This window comes from Chelonia mydas, chromosome 1 (genome assembly GCF_015237465.2).
Source record: "Chelonia mydas isolate rCheMyd1 chromosome 1, rCheMyd1.pri.v2, whole genome shotgun sequence".
Classification (NCBI taxonomy): Eukaryota; Metazoa; Chordata; order Testudines; family Cheloniidae; genus Chelonia; species Chelonia mydas.
The window spans coordinates 152,112,702-152,133,688 of NC_057849.1; the positions used below are offsets into that span (position 1 = coordinate 152,112,702).

The window sequence follows — 20,987 nt, forward strand, 5'->3', positions numbered from 1 at the left end:
GGAGAAGGGACCTCCGGTGAGTGTACCTTTTAAAATACTATACATGGTTGAAAAGCAAGCATGTGAAAGGATTAATTTGCCCTGGCATTCGCAGCTCTCCTAGATGTACTCCCAAAGCCTTTGCAAAAGGTTTCTGGGGAGGGCAGCCTTATTGCATCCTCCATGGTAGGACACTTTACCACTCCAGGCCAGTAACACGTACTTGGGAATCACTGTACAACAAAGCATTGCAGTGTATGTTTTCTGGCGTTCAAACAACATTCGTTCTTTATCTCTCTGTGTTATCCTCAGGAGAATGAGATATCATTCATGGTCACCTGGTTGAAATACAGTGCTTTTCTTCAGGGGACACTCAGAGGTGCCTGTTCCTGCTGGGCTGTTTGCCTGTGGCTGAACAGAACTGTTCCCTGCTGTTAGCCACGGGGAGGGGGAAGGGTTGAGGGGGTAGCCACGCGGTGGGGGGAGGCAAAATGCGACCTTGTAACGAAAGCACATGTGCTATGTATGTAATGTTAACAGCAAGGTTTACCCTGAAAGAGTGTAGCCACTGTTTTATAAAATGTGTCTTTTTAAATACCGCTGTCCCTTTTTTTTTCTCCACCAGCTGCATGTGTTTCAATGATCACAGGATCTTCTCCTTCCCAGACGCTAGTGAAGATTAAAAAGAAAAAAAAAACGCACTCGTGATGAAATGTTCTCTGAGCTCATGCTGTCCTCCCACACTGACAGAGCACAATGACAGAATGCGTGGAGGCAAATAATGTCAGAGTGCAGGAAAGCACAAAATGACCGGGAGGAGAGGTGGCGGGCTGAAGAGAGTAAGTGGCGGGCTGAAGACAGGGCTGAAGCTCAAATGTGGCGGCAGCGTGATGAGAGGAGGCAGGATTCAATGCTGAGGCTGCTGGTGGATCAAATCAGTATGCTCCAGTGTATGGTTGAGCTGCAGCAAAGGCAGCTGGAGCACAGACTGCCACTACAGCCCCTGTGTAACCAACCGCCCTCCTCCCCAAGTTCCATAGCCTCCACACCCAGACGCCCAAGAACGCGGTGGGGGGGCCTCCGGCCAACCAGCCACTCCACCACAGAGGACTGCCCAAAAACCAGAAGGCTGGCATTCAATAAATTTTAAAGTTGTAAACTTTTAAAGTGCTGTGTGACATTTTCCTTCCCTCCTCCACCACCCCTCCTGGGCTACCTTGGTAGTCATCCCCTATTTGTGTGATGAATGAATAAAGAATGCATGAATGTGAAGCAACAATGACTTTATTGCGTCTGCAAGCGGTGATCAAAGGGAGGAGGGAAGGGTGGTTAGCTTACAGGGAAGTAGAGTGAACCAAGGGGCGGGGGATTTCATCAAGGAGAAACAAACAGAACTTTCACACCGTAGCCTGGCCAGTCATGAAACTGGTTTTCAAAGCTTCTCTGATGCGTACCGTGCCCTCCTGTGCTCTTCTAACCACCCTGGTGCCTGAGGCGATTTGCCTCAACCTCCCACCCCGCCATAAACGTCTCCCCCTTACTCTCACAGATGTTGTGGAGCACACAGCAAGCAGTAATAACAGTGGGAATATTGGTTTCGCTGAGGTCTAAGCGAGTCAGTAAACTGCGCCAGCGCGCCTTTAAACGTCCAAATGCACATTCTACCACCATTCTGCACTTGCTCAGCCTGTAGTTGAACAGCTCCTGACTACTGTCCAGGCTGCCTGTGTACGGCTTCATGAGCCATGGCATTAAGGGGTAGGCTGGGTCCCCAAGGATAACTATAGGCATTTCAACATCCCCAACAGTTATTTTCTGATCTGGGAATAAAGTCCCTTCCTGCGGCTTTTGAAACAGACCAGAGTTCCTGAAGATGCGAGCATCATGTACCTTTCCCGGCCATCCCACGTTGATGTTGGTGAAACGTCCCTTGTGATCCACCAGAGCTTGCAGCACTATTGAAAAGTACCCCTTGCGGTTTATGTACTCGCCGGCTTGGTGCTCCGGTGCCAAGATAGGGATATGGGTTCCGTCTATGGCCCCACCACAGTTAGGGAATCCCATTGCAGCAAAGCCATCCACTATGACCTGCACATTTCCCAGGGTCACTACCCTTGATATCAGCAGATCTTTGATTGCGTGGGCTACTTGCATCACAGCAGCCCCCACAGTAGATTTGCCCACTCCAAATTGATTCCCAACTGACCGGTAGCTGTCTGGCGTTGCAAGCTTCCACAGGGCTATCGCCACTCGCTTCTCAACTGTGAGGGCTGCTCTCATCTTGGTATTCATGCGCTTCAGGGCAGGGGAGAGCAAGTCACAAAGTTCCATGAAAGTGCCCTTACGCATGCGAAAGTTTCGCAGCCACTGGGAATCGTCCCAGACCTGCAACACTATGCGGTCCCACCAGTCTGTGCTTGTTTCCCGAGCCCAGAATCGGCATTTCACAGCATGAACCTGCCCCATTAGCACCATGATGCATGCATTGGCAGGGCCCATGCTTTCAGAGAAATCTGTGTCCATGTCCTGATCACTCACGTGACCGCGCTGACATCGCCTCCTCGCCCGGTATCGCTCTGCCAGGTTCTGGTGCTGCATATACTGCTGGATAATGCGTGTGGTGTTTAATGTGCTCCTAATTGCCAAAGTGAGCTGAGCGGCCTCCATGCTTGCCTTGGTATGGCGTCCGCACAGAAAAAAGGCGCGGAACGATTGTCTGCCGTTGCTCTGACGGAGGGAGGGGCGACTGACGACACAGCTTACAGGGTTGGCTTACAGGGAATTAAAATCAACAAAGGGGGTGGCTTTACATCAATGAGTATTTCAGGCAGGACTTCACGGAGGGTTCCAATAAGAAATGGTGCACCTAAGTAATTGTTCTTTTTGGAACAAGCAGGTTGGTCTGGCCTCTGATTGATACCTGGCTAGATTTACCTCGCTGCATCTTCTCTGTGAGTGATTGCAGTGTGACTTAGAGGAATGAGTCCCCTAGACGGGGGTGGGGGGGGGGAAGCAAATGAGTACAAAACAAACCTGGTCTATTTCTTGTTTTGATCCACTCCATCTATCTTTTACATCTTTGGCTGGCAGCAGACGGTGCAGAAGGACTGCAAGCCATCCACATCTCATGGCTGCTCGGCAGAAGACGGTGCAGTAGGACTGCTAGCCATCCTCATCTCTTGCCTGCCTGGCAGAAAATGGTACAGTAGGACTGCTAGCAATCCGTATCACCTGCCTGCTCACCATAAGATGGTTCAATAGGACTGACTGCAGGACTAAAGAGAATGACCTGGTCAAGTCACTCCAAATTTAGTCCCTGCGCACGTCTGCCCAGGCGCTCCTGGCCGACGTGGCCAGGAGCACCTCGGACATGACGATGATGGCTACCAGTCGTACTGTACCGTCTGCTGCCACAAGGCAATGGGTTGATGCTGCTGTGTAGCAATGCAGTACCACGTCTGCCAGCACCCAGGAGACATACGGTGACGGTTACCTGAGCGGGCTCCATGCTTGCCGTGGTATGGCATCTGCACAGGTAACTCAGGAAAAAAGGCGCGAAATGATTGTCTGCCCTTGCTTTCAGAGGGAGGGAGGGAACGGGGGCCTGACAATATGTACCCAGAACCACCCACGACAATGTTTTAGCCCCATCAGGCATTGGGATCTCAACCCAGAATTCCAATGGGCAGCGGAGACTGCGGGAACTGTGGGATAGCTACCCACAGTGCAACACTCTGGAAGTCGACTCTAGCCTCGGTACTGTGAAAGCGCTCCACCGAGTTAATGCACTTAATGTACTTAGAGCATTTTCTGTGGGGACACACACACTCGAATATACAAAATCGATTTCTAAAAAACCGACTTCTATAAATTCGACCTAATTTCGTAGTGTAGACATACCCTTAGTCATCACAGAACTGGTTTTGGATAATTTTGTCAGTGAATCTAGTATCAAGTGCCATAAAAGTAGTCTGTACAAATAGATACTTTTAAGTTAATTGAACACTACTTAGGAAGGCCTCTGAAACTGACACTGCATATGGAAGAAGCCCAATTTGTAAATTACACCCCTTAAATATGATGGTTAAAAAAAATCGTAAGTGGGTAAGATATAAAAAGCAAATAGTAGAAATAAAAATGTCATGCAAAAAGTTGGATTTTGTCATTTGCTTTGTGAAAAGTGCATGGATTTATTTATTTGTTCCTAGTTATGGAATAAGTTCCTGGTTGATTTGAGGACTTAAGCATGGGCTTAACTTTCAACACATGAGGAAGCCGATTGATTTTAATGGGACTATGAGTGGCTTTTCTGGACAAATGCTTAGAATATCTTAAAATAATTTAGCCCATTTTCAGCGCTTTCAATTCACATTTTCACTTTCTCTTTCACTCCTCCCACCCCTCTTCCTCCTCCAAACAGGTAAAATCCCAGAAGTTTCAAAATTAGCACTGTCTGACTTGCGCTCCCTCACAACAATACTGAAATCAGAGGATGAGAGACAAATCCTGCGTTCCTTGTGTAGGTAAAACTTCCGTCGACAACATGGGAGTTTTGCATGTGCAACAAAAGCATGATTGGGTAGTAAAACAAACAAAGAAGGCAGCAATAATCTATGTCAGGGGTGGCCAACCTGAGCCTGAGAAGGAGCCAGAATTTACCAATGTACATTGCCAAAGAGCCACAGTAATATGTCAGCAGCCCCCCCATCAGCTCCCCCCCCCCGCACCTCCCGCCCACCAGCAGCCCCACAGATCAGTGCCTCCCCCTCCCTCCCCGCAGCTGATCAGCTGTTTCGTGGCATGCAGGAGGCTCAGGGGAAGGTGAGAGAGGGCAGGGCCGGCTCAGGCGAGGGGGCAGGAAGGGGTGGGCTGGGGGCAGAGCCTGTGGCAGAGCCAGGGGTTAAGCAGTGAGCAACCCCCAGCACATTGGAAAGTTGGCGCCTGTACAACGAGCCACATATTAACTTCTGAAGTGTCTGACTCAGAAAACAAGAGAAGCCTTGAGCCAGCTCTGTATTTCATAAGAGCTAGTTTGTCCATCTCTACTTTCAACTTCAGTTTTTTTTCATGGATTTTTCATTAATCCATAAGATCCATGCCTACAGCTCTCCCATCCTCTTCAATCAACATGATAATAAGGGCATCCATCAGCTGCTTTTAGAAAAATGCACAGGTAATGTCTGAAGTAAAATGTATGTAGCACATTAGAGATCCATGAGGAACCACTAGCATGCAGTCCTGGAAGGAGTGGGAAGGTAGAGGGTAGAATAGTTGATGGTCACCATCCCTAGACAGCTTGTAGAAATAAGTGCTATGTGGTTTTCAGGGCAGCTCTCAAGTATTTATTGAGTTCTACAGAGTGCGGCCACAGGAGAGTGCTATTTTGATTCAAAATGTAACCAGAACTTGATAATAGTGTTAAGAAACAATTTGATTATGAAACCGGTGGCAGAGCAGATCTCTCAATCCTTCTGGCCTTGCTAGGACTTTACTCTTACATCAACTGCAGTGAGAGTAAAAAGAAAAGGAGTACTTGTGGCACCTTAGAGACTAACCAATTTATTTGAGCATAAGCTTTCGTGAGCTACAGCTCACTTCATCGGATGCATCCGATGAAGTGAGCTGTAGCTCACGAAAGCTTATGCTCAGATAAATTGGTTAGTCTCTAAGGTGCCACAAGTACTCCTTTTCTTTTTGCAAATACAGACTAACACGGCTGTTACTCTGAAACAGAGCAAACCTAGAAGCAATCCCCTCCCTTCACCCATGCTTCACCCTCAACCCAAGCCACATTTCAGGGGTAGTGAATCTTCTATTTCTTTCATGAAGAAAGTGAGCATACTCTTTGTTACACAGGTATTAGTTCTTGCAAAAAGTATTATTTCCATTAACTCAGCTCTAGTGAGTTAATCAGTGGTAAACTGTAAGTATTCTCGGTTTGCTGACAGAATGCACTGCTGCAGCAAGCACCTGTGACAAGAAAACATTTGGTGACAGATTTCCCCGCTTGTTTTTTTCCTAACCTACCTGATTAATAAGCCTTTCCAGTGTCAGAAATGCAATTCCTACACAGTGCGGTTTGTTTCTGTGCAAAGGGCACTATTTAGTCCATGGAAAGAGCTGAGCTATGAAGAAAGGGCTTGTCGCTGGCTTGGGTGCTCAGATGATATGCATATAACCAGCTAAGTTCGAGAGCATTCGTTTGGGTAATGAGCTTGTGTGTACTAAGGTGTGTGTTGGGCCACTAAACAAGGGGTCCTACTACCAAGCATTGAACCCCCCCCCCCCCCCCCGCACTTGTGGAGCGGCGCTAGGCCAGAGCCGTGGGGATGAAGGCAGCGGCTCCTCCATCTGACAAATATCAGCTCGACCGAGAGGAGCGGCTGGAAGAGGCAGAGTCCAGCCCCACACCGCGCTGAGGCGGCTCCGCAGAGTTTCCTGCCCCCTGCCCCAGCTCTCCCTGCAGGGCTGGCCCCGGGGAGAGCAGACTCCCAGCCACAGGCTGCTGCAAACGGCACCTGCCTCCCCCGCGGCCAGGGCAGACAGGGACGGGTTTAGCCGCCCTGCTCCCCAGCTACCCCGGCGCGCAAAGGGGGCAGGCTGGGACCCCCCTCCCCCCGCGGTGCGTGTCCGCAGCGGGGGGCCGCACTGACCTGAGATGCCGCCCCCAACAACGATCACGTCGCATTTCTCGCTCATGGCTCTGCCTCGGCTCCCGGAGCAGCTGCCGCTCGCGCCTCCCTCGCTGCCGGCCGGAGTCTGACAGCGGCGGCCCCGCGCTCCCGGCCCCGCCCGCCGATGGCAGCGCAGGGGCGCGACGGGGCTGGGGAGCTGAGTCAGGCTGCAAAGGGCAGGTGAGCGCGCGCCCGCCCGCAGACCCCGCACGGCTTCACCCGCGAGCCGCCGCCGGGCCTCTAGCCTCTAAAGAGCGGGGAGGGGAGGGGCGACTTCTTTCCATTGAATACTCTGTTTACATTCCTGTTAAGAGCTAGTCTTTAATTACCCTCTACATTCACAAATTAGTCTACTTGTTGACTTTTCTTTGTACCTTCCCTTAAACTGAGCTGTAATAAAGAGAACCCTCATCTGAAAAAAATAAAGCTGAAACCAGATAAGCATGTTTTTATTTACTGGCTGTACTGTAGCTTAAAAATTCAGGACCCCGGATTTCAAAGTCCATTAGGGCCTTTTCTTTGTCTTACCTTTGTGATGAGATCTGGTCTTTCTAAACATATAATTTTGCCTTCACATTACTGTCCTTAATTTTTAAATCCTGCTTTTCTTGAAACAATATAACCCTAACTTGCAAAGTGTTTTTGTTGTTTTTTTCTTAACATTTTTCTACAGCGCAGGAAGGATTAGCCATTTGTCTCCTTACTTACTGCAAAATTATGTTGCAGAGTTTACATTTAAAATCAGATCTTAAATCAGATCTTCTCCCCATCTTCAATAAAAATCAACATATTTAACTTAGGTATTGCTAGAGCACCACTTGCCATTGCATACAGACATCGACCAATAAGACTCAAGTGAAAGTATGTTCTGTTCCCGACATCCCGCATAAGTTTAATTCAAGATGTCAGGGGCATGGGTGCGATTGTGGGGAGGGGACACAGGTCTGGCAGGTTTTACACTAGATCCAGAGTAAAGTAGGTTTGCATCCTTCCCCCAGTCTTATTCTGCCCTGGAAAGGATTGGCTTCTTGAACATATTTCCACAAATACTGGTGTAAGTATCAGTTCAATTTCGTTTACTTGACCTGCATTATGCGGATGATGTTGTCCTCTTCAGTGATGAGACAAACAACCTTGAAGACACACTAGAATCACACGGCAGCTGCCCTTGGGCTAAGGGTTTCTTGGGCAAGAACAAAGATCCAGAGTGTTGGCACAAAAGTTGTGATAGAAGTCATCTATGCTGCCAGACAAATGGTGGGAGTAGTGGATGCTTTCATCTATCCAATAGGTACAGCCAGCCAGACATCCTAAGGAGAATCATTTAGCAACATCAGCTATGAAGGATCTGCATAGGGTCCGGAGAGAAAAAAAAAAAGGAAATGATCTATAAAAGTACGGATTTATCAAACCTGTGTACTTCGAATCCTCTTATATGGATCTGAAATATGAATGTTGCTTGAACAAGACATCAGAAGACTGGAGGCATTTCATATGCATTGGTCATAGTGACTACTGGGCATAAATTGGTTTGATTTTAACAGTAATACAGATATATTATCAGGGGTGAAAGTAACTTAAAGGACTTACAGGTACTCCGGAGTCCTTAGGAGGGGGCAGGGCCTCAACCGGAAGAGGCGTGGCCTCTACGGGAAGAGGCGGGACCTTTGCATCCCTGGGTCCTTTAAATCAAGATTTAAAGGGCCCAGGGCTGGGGATGTGGTAGCAGCAGCTGGGAGCCCCGGGGCCTTTAAATCACCCTGGAGCTACCAGCTGCAGAGGCGGCTGGGAGCCCTGGGGCTCGGGGGTGATTTAAAGGGCCTAGGGCTCCAACTGCCACTGTCGCAGCAGAGCCCCAGGCCCTTTAAATAACCATCGAAGCCCTGGGGGCTCCCGGCTGCCACTACTGCCCTGGGCTCTGGCGGAGCTTTAAAGGGTCTGGGGCTCTGCTGCGGCAGCGGCAGCCGGGAGCCCCTGGCCCTGTAAATCACCGCCGGAGCCCCACTGCCGCTACCCCAGGGCTCCGGCAGTCTTCGGGAACGATTTAAAGGACCCAGGACGGTAGCAGCTTCCAGAGCCACAGACTCTTTAAATTGTCCCCGGAGCCCTGCTGCTGCTCTGGCGGCTATTGAAAGAGCCCGGGTTGGTAGCTGCGGCAGGAGCCCCGAGCCCTTTAAATCACCACCTGAGCCCCGCCGCCGTTTCCCCAGGGCTCGGATGGCAATTTAAAGGCTTTGGGGTGCTCCTGGGAGCCCCAGGCCCTTTAAATTGCCACCTGGGGAAGCCGATCCACCCAAGTACAGCTCACAGGCTCTTGCCTGGCTTACTTACACCTCTGTATATTATTGAGAATTGGCCTTGAGAAGATTGAAATCAAATCACTGGTCACCTTGGGCTGGCACTTTTTGGTCAGATAGCCCACCTTGGAGACAAAGTCCTTGCATGTGGAGCCCTGAAGATCGGACTTGTTGTCAGGAGGGGACATTGCCCAGCTATGGACTGGCAACAGCAACACAATCATGCATGATTAATCTAGTTGCACCTGACCTGTAATAAACCTGTGGAGACTCTGATACCGTGACAGGTTTCAGAGTAACAGCCATGTTAGTCTGTATTTGCAAAAAGAAAAGGAGTACTTGTGGCACCTTAGAGACTAACCAATTTATTTGAGCATAAGCTTTCGTGAGCTACAGCTCACTTATCCGATGATACTGTGGAAAGTACAGAAGACGTTTTTATACACACAAACCATGAAAAAATGGGTGATTATCACTACAAAAGGTTTTCTCTTCCCCCACCCCACTCTCCTGCTGGTAACAGCTTATGTAAAGTGATCACTCTCCTTACAATGATACCGTGAGTAAAGCTGTACAATGTGCCAAGGACATTCGGCGCTATGGACCCTCACTGTCTAAGTGTGGTGGTTTTGCTGTTGTCCCTTTAGTCTCCCATTACAGTGAGATTTCAGCTAGATGTCTGAGGTTCTCTGGAATAAAACATCTCTCATGGACTTCAATGGGAGTCATACAACCAACGTGTCAGAAGTTACTCTTACAAGGCGGAGTATTCAGTGGACTGATTTTGTCACATCGCTCATTGATAAGTCCAGTAATTCTGATCATACAGTGCAGTGTAATTTTGGTTGTCAGGTTCAGACTGTGTGTTCTTAACTGTTTTGAAATCACTGTTTTGATAAGCTGATTTGTTAGGTCACAACAGGTGTAATGCAGTGGAAGAATTTACCGGAATAGACACTTTCATTTTCTTTTGGGCAAAAAAATGCAGGAGTCCAGAACTGGATGGGTAGTTAAGTACTACAAGATAGAATAAACATGCACGTGACTAATCTGAACCATCTGGGTTTCTAGCAAAGAAATATTGTAACTCTTGCTATATTTCCATTATATACATTTCACATGAGCAGTCGAGTCTTCTGAATTCACAGCTATACAAGCCTTAGCATTTATCTAAGTTTTTACGGTATTTAAAAAAAACACTATGTTTGTGCAGTTTCATGTTTTGGAAGCTTTTATTTTTCCCTTATGGTATGTGAAGTTTTGTGCTCAAAAGTAGCTCTGTAAACTTATTTAAATTAGAGACCATGGCAGGAAGAAATGGCCTTTTGAATATTATCTAGTGATTTCAAATACCCTGAACTCATTAGAACAGTAATTATTGTTTGCCTCTAATATATCTGGGATTGATTGCCCAGTAAATGTAATGTACTGTAGGTAAAGAAAAGTAAATCTAATATGATAAATTGGCGAAATCATACAATGTAGTGATCTGCTGTCCTGGTGTATCATCTCCTGCTACTCCAGTCTCCTGTCACTGTTGTAATCTCTAATAATATTGTGGCTTGCTATGTCTAAAAGTAACTACTGGGTTACTGTTACAAGAGATAATATCAGTAAAACCCCACACAGTGAGGTGGAAGAGAAGACCTAGACATATGGGAGACGAGGGTCTGTGATGTCTCAGGAGAGCTAGTGGAAGAATATTACATTGATCTGGATGTAGAATGCTGTTGTGGTAGCTGTATGTTGTATGATGAAAGTGTTCTCAGTCATGTTCATGACTATACCCACTTCTAATAAGTATTAATGGTCAGTGGCCCATATAGGGATCTCCTGAGCTACAAACAAACTAGGGTTGACTTATAATCATAGAAACAGGTTATAAATCATGTTATGCTATCCCATTTGCTGGCCAGTATAGCATACTATTCGGGAAGATCCTGACAAGGAAAAGTGTGCAACTCCGTGCATAGTTCATTGGAATCATCTCCGCCTCTAGAAATGAAAGTTGGGTGGTAAGGCCCTATGGGAAGCAACGTAATAATCTTTGTAAAATAATGTCTACACTGCAACTGTGAGGGTGCCTCCCAGTCCAGGCAAACAGACTCTCACTTGCTCATCTCAAGCTGGCACACTAAAAATAGCAGTGTGGATGTTGCAGTTAGAGTGGCAGCTTGGGGTCTCAAGCTCACCTGACTCTCTGCATCTGAGCTGGGGCAGCTAGCCTGAGTCTCTGCCAGAGCTGCATCGTCTACACCACTATTTTTCATGTGCTAGCTCAAGCCCTGCCAACATGAGTCTTTCTAACCAGACTGCCAAGTTTATTTGCGCATAAGCTTTCATGAGCTACAGCATCCGATGCATCCGATGAAGTGAGCTGTAGCTCACGAAAGCTTATGCTCAAATAAATTGGTTAGTCTCTAAGGTGCCACAAGTCCTCCTTTTCTTTTTGCAAATACAGACTAACACGACTGCTACTCTGACATCTAACCAGACTGAGAGGTCTCTCCCAACTGCAGTACAGCTATGCCACTTTCACCATCTGCCTGGCTGTGTCGGGAGACACTATTATGAAGTACATCCTAAACAAGCACCTGTACCATGGTCATTGTAGGTACTTATTAAACACCCACTAACATCATTTTGAGTAGAAAAATGTCCCTGAGTGTCTTGTAAATGTTTGCAGTGCCAAAGGACACATGGGATCATATTATGTCCTTTTGTAGGGTTTGGAGAGTAAGGATTAATATTCGTGTTTGTGTAATGTATCATGGTAGATGGTACAATTATCCTTCTATGTGATGCCATAATTTTTAGGGCTCAGAGTAACATTCTTTATTAGGCTGATTGTTTTGATTATGGGCTGTCATAAGACAACCGTAATGGATCAGGTCCTCCTTCAGTATCCCCCTAATTCCACACATGTGTTCTTGACTCTCTAAACCTTCCTTGGGGGCCAATTTATTACCATAATATAGTTCAAATAATCCATAACAGGAGTCCCAGTCAGAGTCCATTTCTCACATATAATGTCCTTAAAGCCCTCTCTCGTCTAGCCAATTGACATAGCATATGCCACACTCCAGCAACTTCTTCCACACCTGGGTAGTTCTTCATTCCTCTCCTGCCCTATTGCCAGGACAGCTGGAGTGTAACCCCCTCTTTCTAGCAGGAATCCCTACAGTTCCTCTGCTGGGAGGGCATCACCACCAGGGGAGCAGCCATCTCTCTGTTAGCCTCTCCAGCCCTCTGGCTCCTGCTCAGAGAGCCAGCAGACATCTTCCTTTACTGCTCTGAGCCTTCAGCCCTCTCCAGCCCTGCCTCTCTGCTGGGGAAGGTTAAGCTTGGGGAGCAGCAAACTTCTCCTGGTGCGCTCTTGCCTTTAGCCTTCTCCCAGGAACCGCCTATAGCTTCTAGCAGGGACCTCCCACAGTCCTCTGATCTCTGGCAGCACTCACCTGCCAAAATCTTGTCTCACTCAGGCAGCTCTCACCTGCTCTTTTCCTGACTGGGCACCAGGGCTCCCTCCCTTCTAGGGCTCAGGTGCCCTCTTTTAAGACCACTTGGACTAAGTGAGCTGATGAGTCACAAGTTCACTAGCCTCTGCCCTCTGAACAGGCCAGTGCCACCCTGTGATATGGTCAGACATGTTTACAGGTGAGAGAGGATTTTCTGGCCACGAATGTTTTATCTCAGCATTTTTCAGTTTTATCTCAGTATGGAGACAGCACAAGGTTTGTGCCTCAGACCCTTAACCCTATTTAGGTGCATCACTCCCACTCAGGACTGGCTCTAGGCACCAGCAAAGCAAGCACGTGCTTGGGGCAGCCCATTTCCAGGAGCGGCATTCCGGCCATCCTTTTTTTTTTTTCGGAAAAATCCACCAATGTACGAAAAGAAATAATACATGAAGATCAAAACAATCTCCAGTAGTGCGATAGGAGTGTGACGTGAAAAATATCATGTCATGTTGTGACACGGTCACTCATAATGTGAATGTGCATAAATGTGTAAACGTTAACGGTTGATTAATTAAATCAGGAATCACGATTACTTGTGCCGCCCTATTGGCACCATTCATGCCAATTTCTGTGTCGCGTCAGTGACAGTGGTTATAGGGCTAAAATGCCGGGACAAAAATGAAAATGACTTTCCGGTGCTGCCTACCGGCAACAAAGAGAGAAACGGCAAAAAGAAATAGAAAAACTATCTCATACTTCAAACAAGTATTTTTAAAAAGTGGACACTCAAGGAGAAAGCTCTAAGCAATGCATTGAAAGTGATTATTCATCAACTGATGAAGACCAATCGAACCAAAAATTATCTTTATCAACTGATAAAGATGAGCAACAATCCGACCAAAGATTATCTTCGCTAACTGATAAAGACGAACAATCACAATCCATCCAAAGATTTACTTCTTCAGCTGAAGAGTCCAGAAACGAAGAACTGTTATCCAAATCTAAAACTGAAGAACAATCATTGGAAGGTGGAGAGACTGACATAGGATCGGATCCAAGTACATGGCCGACAATCATTACTGATGCAATGCTAATGATTATTGTGAAAAAAGGTCCTTCAAAACTAGATCCTACATTTGAATATCCACTTAATGAGTCGAATCGTCGATTTATGCCATCCAGTATGAAGAAAAAATGAAAAATGGGGAACAAATTAATAGATCGTGGTTAGTGTATTCACAGACCAAAGATGTAGTTTTTGTTTTTGCTGCAAACTGTTCTGTAACTCGGACATTCTTCTGGCAACTGCAGGTTTTAATGACTGGCGAAATTTGCATCAGCATTTGAAAGAACATGAAACATCAAAAAATCATTTACACTTGTTGACAAATTGGATTGAGCTGTGTCATAAATATAAAGGGAAGGGTAAACCCCTTTAAAATCCCTCCTGGCCAGAGGAAAACTCCTCTCACCTGTAAAGGGTTAAGAAGCTAAAGGTAACCTCGCTGGCACCTGACCAAAATGACCAATGAGGAGACAAGATACTTTCAAAAGCTGGGAGGAGGGAGAGAAACAAAGGGTCTCCGTCTGTCTGTATGCTGCTTTTGTCAGGGATAGACCAGGAATGGAGTCTTAGAACTTTTAGTAAGTAATCTAGCTAGGTATGCGTTAGATTATGATTTCTTTAAATGGCTGAGAAAAGAATTGTGCTGAATAGAATAACTATTTCTGTCTGTGTATCTTTTTTGTAACTTAAGGTTTTGGCTAGAGGGATTCTCTATGTTTTGAATCTAATTACCCTGTAAGGTATCTACCATCCTGATTTTACAGAGGGGATTTCTTTACTTCTATTTACTCCTATTTCTATTAAAAGTCTTCTTGTAAGAAAACTGAATGCTTTTCCATTATTCTCAGATCCAAGGGTTTGGGTCTATGGTCACCTATGCAAATTGGTGAGGCTTTTTATCCAACATTTCCCAGGAAAGGGGGGGTGCAAGTGTTGGGAGGATTGTTCATTGTTCTTAAGATCCAAGGGTCTGGGTCTGTAGTCACCTAGGCAAATTGGTGAGGCTTTTTACCAAACCTTGTCCAGGAAGTGGGGTGCAAGGTTTTGGGAAGTATTTGGGGGGAAAGACATTTCCAAACAGCCCTTCCCCAGTAACCAGTATTTGTTTGGTGGTGGTAGCGGCCAATCCAGGGACAAAGGGTGGAATATTTTGTACCTTGGGGAAGTTTTGACCTAAGCTGGTAAAGATAAGCTTAGGAGGTTTTCATGCAGGTCCCCACATCTGTACCCTAGTGTTCAGAGTGGGGGAGGAACCTTGACAAGCTGTCATACAGATTATGTTCCAGTACAATAATCAATGTGGTACAGCAACGTCTACTAAATTCAGAAATTCTACATTGTCAAGCTGTGTTGGAACGTTTATGGCAATCATTAATTTCCTAGCCGAACAGTGCCTCGCATTCTGTGGATCCTCGGATATTTTATATGAGAATAACAATGGAAATTTCTTGAAATTGGTTGAGTTATTGGCAAAATTTGATAGTGTAATGGCTAAGCATGTATAAAGAGTGAAAGATGGAGAGATTCACACCCATTATTTGGGTAAAAATCTCATTATCAAAACATGATAATACAATTAATTTCTAATGGAGTGCATAATGAAATTTTATCGGATTTGAAACATGCCAAATATTACTCAATTATAGTTCTTTTAATTTATGAGAAACTGGGTGCACCGGAAGACACTCACGTTTTTCATTACAGTGTGTAGTTGAACCCAAATTGTTTGTAATTGTGATTTTGTTAAAATTAAATGAGTACACTAGTAGGAAATTTGTTTTATTTCACTAACTACAAATTCTCTGTTTTCATTTTTTTTTAAATTTTAAACAGTCAAAAAAAAAAAAACATTGCAAAGTGAAAACGTGTGTAAAAGCCAAAAAAAAAAGGCGGGGGGAGCCAAAAATTTTTTTGCTTGGGGCGGCAAAAAACCTAGAGCTGGCCCTGCTTCCACTGATTTTAATTAGGAGCTTAGCTTGCATATCTTGCCATGAGATCTTACCAGCACATCTGGATGGGAGCTTGCTTTCATTGTCTTTCCACAGATCTTTACCCACGTGCCCTCACACCATGTTAATGGGTCTATTTCAAAGGGTCACAGATGTAATTATGCCTATACCTATATAAAATTGTGTAATATTACTAACAGTATTTATTACTAATTAATGGTATTATTTTGTTATGCTTTAATTAATAGCATTAGGGCTATAAAATGGATTTTTCTATTTAGAATTACCTAACAGTTGAAAAATTAACATTAACTAGAATTTTAAAAGATTTAGAAACACTGCAAAATATTTTATGATAGCTTTTATTATTTGATTGCCTGATCTGGTTATCTTATTGTGTTATCAAATTATTTTAATCTGCATTCATTGTGAGACATAGTATTTTAATTTTGTTTTCTGGCAGAATAGTAAAAAGTGGATTAATCTCATCTGTATTAACACCTGCTCCTTTTCCTCATTCTGACTGGGGCAGTCTTCTATTATGTTCTCTTGACTTTAGTTATAGGTAATCAAGACTTCTGTTCCTCTGCCAATGTCTAATCCTTCTTCCATTGAAGTAAAATTCCCCTGGTGAGATGCACACATGTTATAATTGCTGACAGACTGATTATTACTTATAATGAAAGTGAAGCAACCAGCTGGATTAAGTGAATTGTTCACCGTACTTCAAAAAGAAACAATAGGGTAAATCTCAGCAGCTTTGCCCAAAGAGAGATATTTTTTCCGCTCAATTCTAGTGGTAGTAGTGTTGTCTGGTAACATTATTCAACAATAATTTTCACCTGGGTGAAATCAGACACCTAAGATTGTAATCAAAACTGAAGCTCAGATTGTAATTGCAGGCCCACAAAGCTACAGTGTTTATATAGGTGTCCAACAGTTAGGTCTCAGTACACAGTAATCTTCAGTATCGGATTTAAAAGGTACAACATAGCAATTAAAAGAAATAAGGCAAAGGTATTTCATTGCCTGATGCATCTTTTTAAAGAAAACTACATAAAAAACAAAGTTGGCAGGTTCAAATCCTAAATTAGGTTGTAAGTGAAAGTGACTTTGTGATTTCATCCTAACCCTTTGTCATGATTTGTTCAGATCCCAACATCATATTAATAATTGTAAAAACACTTCTCCTGTTGACATAGCTGCCGCCTCTTGCAGAGGTGGATTAACTATGCTGACAGGAGAAGCTCTCCCATCGGTGTAGTAGCGTCTTCACTAAAGCACTACAGCGGTGCAGCTACACCTGTGTACATGTAGACAAGCCCTTAGGATGGTATTTGTGTTCCTCAGAGGATTATGCAACCACAATCTCATAGCTATAATATTTTTGTAAACATGTACTTAGACCAAAATTCCACTAAGGGCCCAGTCCTGAAGGAGGTAATGCTCCATAATACTGCTTTATTTATCCAAGACTCTTTTTCACTAGACCCCCAGAAAACAGGCAACCTGACTTTGCATGTAATTCCATTTATCTATCCTCCGCTGAACCAGCATTCCCTCTTCTCTGAATTGTGTGGTTACGAGTCACAGGCCTGGCCTGTGCCTTACAACCTCAAAACATTATTTGTTCTGTTTCTGAGGGTTCAAAGTATTTTCCCCCTATGTGCTTATTCAGCTATTAGCATGGATACCTTTCTTCAGGAACACAGTTACCTGTCTTATTTTTTCCCTCCTGCATTGTTACCGTAGTAAACAGATGGCCTATGTTATACTTAGGCCCTGTTGTAAAAACGTGCTATCATTGTGACTGATTGCAGCAAGAACTTCTGGGGCAATTGGAAACCCTTATGTCAAGCCTTCAGAGACTCCTAAGCCTGCTCACAGCATGTGATGGGAGTGTTGTAGACCTTTGAAAAATATGCAGGACACAGCCAAAGGCCTGAAGAAGGAAATGTAGGTCAGCTGGAACAGAATCAAGCATCTGTCAACAGAATCAAGGTAGAAGGAAAATCAAGTAAGAGCAGGTGCAAGAAGACATGATTAAAGGTCCTGAAAGAGTATGCATTAAGCATATTATAAGCTAGGCAACCTGCTGTCTATCTACAGCAGAAACCGAGGGCTCATGCTCACTGCCCAGAAGCTGCAGGCTCAAATCAGGCCTCCTGTGACCAAAATATAAGACCAAATAGACAGCTTCTCAGTGTCCATTTACTAGCAAAGCAAACAAGCAAAAGGTGCAAGGTATCTACGAAGCAAGTCTCTACCATCCTTTTAGCTCAGCTTAATCAGAAACTGATTCACTACTGGATCTCCCTTCTTATACAGATTCCTGCTTCCTGATACCAGGAATCATCATCACCTGGGCTCATCCCCATTCAGTAGTAGTTTCTCTGCAATCCTTGCAGTGAAGCAAGACACCTGTAACTCCCTTGTGCTCAAGGACTGGTTTCTCTGACCCTCTCCTCGTCAAAGCTGAGCCATGGTCTATACACCCTATAACAAAGCATGCTTCTGTCTGAATGTTTATCTGACCCTTTCACTGCTCAGCCTGCACTACTTGCGATACAGATTAAGAAACCATCATGATGTGGTGTTATGCATATGACCCCAGGCCCTGAAAGAATTGAAGCTGCTAACTCTCATGGGACTTAAGCACCTACATACCTCAGAAGATCTGGGACATGTTATATTATGATTGTAAGCCCTTTGGGGCGGACGCTGTCTTTTCAGCCTGTGTCTCTACAGTGCCTAGCACAATGGGGTCCTGGTCCATGACTGAGGGTGCTAGGTGCTACTGCAATACAAATAATAATTACTAATGTAATATCTCATTGTACTCAATGTATAGTGACAGATCACAAGCCAATGGCAAGGTTAATGTGCTGTGTTCGCTATTTTATTCATGCTTGACACACGTTTTTAGAGATTGGGAGAGAGCAGCTGAAAGCAATAAATATGATTTAATGCAAATAGGAATAATATGGTAACAACAGAGTCTGTCATTATTTACTGTAATGATAAATACTGTCTGTGACCCCTCTCATGTGAAAGGGTATTAACTGTTGTAGTCCTGCCCATGTATGGTGAGTAGTACCAGAAAATGAAGTTTAGCTTTTTGCTAACATTCCTGTGACATCTTTATTTAATATTGCTCCTTATTTGTATAATTACTGAGTTTTACTCAAATTAAGGGGAAAATGTGGAAAGGAAAATAATAAGAAAAAATGGCATGAAAAAGCATGCTCTTTAATTATCGGCCAGCAACAGATGTACCACAGTTAAGTTTGCAGGATGGTTTTTATTTAAATATGAATTTTGCACCCTCTTTAAAATCAATGTGTGTGGTCAGGTAGGCTTGGAAATTAGTGTGTCAGTTCAGGGATTGGAGTAGAATTTGTAGTGCATATTTTATTCTATTTGATCAAGGTTTATTTGAGATATGACTCTTCAAAGTATGTTCTAATTTTAAAAAATCAATATTCTTACAATGCTTTTTTGCCTACAGGCAGAGAAAAAGCAAGGTCCAGGATCCCCCTGAAAATAGTTGAATGAGGAGGTCACTATAAGGGGAAAACAAAGAATAGTCACATGGTTCATATAAAGGACTAGGAGCAAGGAGAACTGCGTTCTATCCTTGGCTTTGCTGCGGCCCTCCTGTGTGATCTTGGGTATGTCACTTTAACTAGAACTTTTGATGTGGCCGCTATCTTTGGCTTTCACCTCTGTGCCTCAATCTCCTCTCTATAAAATGGTGATAACACTAGTTCCTTATTTCTCAGAGGTATTGTATAGATAAATTCACTTGTGTTTGGGAGATTTAAAAAAAGTTCAGCTGGGGGAGGGGGGTTGGAAGGGATGCAGGGGGCCCAGAGCTTTCTCAGGTAGGGGAAAAGAGCAACAAAACTAGAGCTGTGTTGGGGCATATGGAAAATAGTGGGATGATAAGAACAGCGTCAGGGTAGAGTTAAAGGTTTGGATCTCTCTTACGTACGGGGGAAGTGTGGGGCCCAGAGGGACCAAGAAGCTATGGATAAAGTGGGCTAGGGAGCCATGGGACAAACCCAGGTCCTTCCTTCGGAGGTCTATGTAGACTTTCTGAGGAAATAAGTTCTACCATGATGGTTTAAAATAGAAGCCATTGGGAGGAGGGTTCTGTCTGATATAGAAACTTGCAAAGAATCTTTTGGTACCATTTCCAAAGCACCTTAGGGCTTGTCTACACAGCACTGCAGGTTACTCTACAGGGACGTAGAGTGCTCTAACATTAACATTTAGACTCTGCTGGCACAAACCAAGAGGCACCTGGTGCATGTTAACGTAGTCCTGCTTGAAAAGGGACGACATCAGCGCAAACTGGGTACCTTTTAGTTCATGCCAGCAGGGTCTCCACAGGGCAGTTAGAGTGCAACACATGCAGTTAACACCCCTGTAGAGAACACTATAGTACCATGTTGACAAGCCCTTAAGATTTAGAAACCTAAGGTCATTTTCAAAAGTGACAGTCTCCCAAATCACCCTTTTGGTGTCTATACTGCACATTCACTGATGGCGGGGTGTGGAATACATGCACTGCACACGCCCTCCTTAGCACGGGTATAAATAGCCATGTAGGTGGTGAGGCATTGCTTAGGTGAGTTCAGGAAAGACATGCCAGAATATTAGGAAATCTTAGCTCCCTACTGCTGTAGCCTTTCCCTGCCACAGGGAAAGACTACAGCAGTGGGAAAAGGCTCTGGCAGAGGGGAGCTCTCAGAGCCTTTCACTAACACTTTTAGCTACACGCCGCAGCATTGAGGCAGTCTGTGGTGTGTAGCTACATCTACCCTACACGCCACACCCAGTGTAGACAATGCCTTAGGCACCTTTGAAAATGCTACCCTTGGCTCCATATGCATAGTTCTGTGAATGAAACATCCCATCTAAATTGCACAAAGATATGTGTGCTTTCACCATAAATATATATATAATGTGTTGTAGAAACTGTGTTACATCGTGACTGTTCTGGAAAGGAACAGGCAAAATGCATCATAAAGAAAATCCATCCTGGGTAATCTAAGAGGATACATTTTACATATGAAAATAATAGAATTCATAGTCTGGGAGCCAGGCAGCACTGAGATGAGCACAATTAACCCTGATGGTTGTCTAAGAAAGAATAATATGAATAAGCAAACCCTTCTTATGGTGTCTTGTGGCAGAGAAAGCTTTTACTTTACACAGGGGCATGCGAAAGGTGGGGCAAGCAGGGGCACATCCCCCCAAATAATCGGCGGGGGCACAGAACTCCTCCAGCCTAGGGCTGCTATGGGGAGAGCCAGCTCCTCCGTCCCGGGGCCACAAAACATGCCCCTCCAAAAGCTGTGGAATGTCAATTCCTGTGCATGCCCCTTACTTTACAGGTGTGGGTGGTGTACCATTCCAACATTCTGTGAGTCATGGCTAATTTTCAGGAAGCTCATATGAATTTCTGCAACAGAGGAAACTCACTCCATTCCCAAAGTGGTCAATGTTGAATTAGACTTCTAATTTTTTTTAATTTTATTTTTTAATTAGTAATA

At 44.7% G+C, this 20,987-nt stretch overlaps 1 protein-coding gene across 1 annotated transcript in view; it reads right to left on the bottom strand.

Annotated features, from left to right (window-relative positions):
- LOC102945341 (amine oxidase [flavin-containing] B) overlaps window positions 1-6,951 on the bottom strand; it is a 78,648-nt gene extending 71,697 nt beyond the window's left edge. The window contains exon 1 of the mRNA XM_037902771.2: window positions 6,633-6,951. Coding sequence (XP_037758699.1) covers window positions 6,633-6,678 — 46 coding nt within the window. The 5' untranslated portion in view covers window positions 6,679-6,951. The remainder of the gene's footprint in view (window positions 1-6,632) is intronic.
- Between the last annotated feature and the right edge of the window lie 14,036 nt (window positions 6,952-20,987).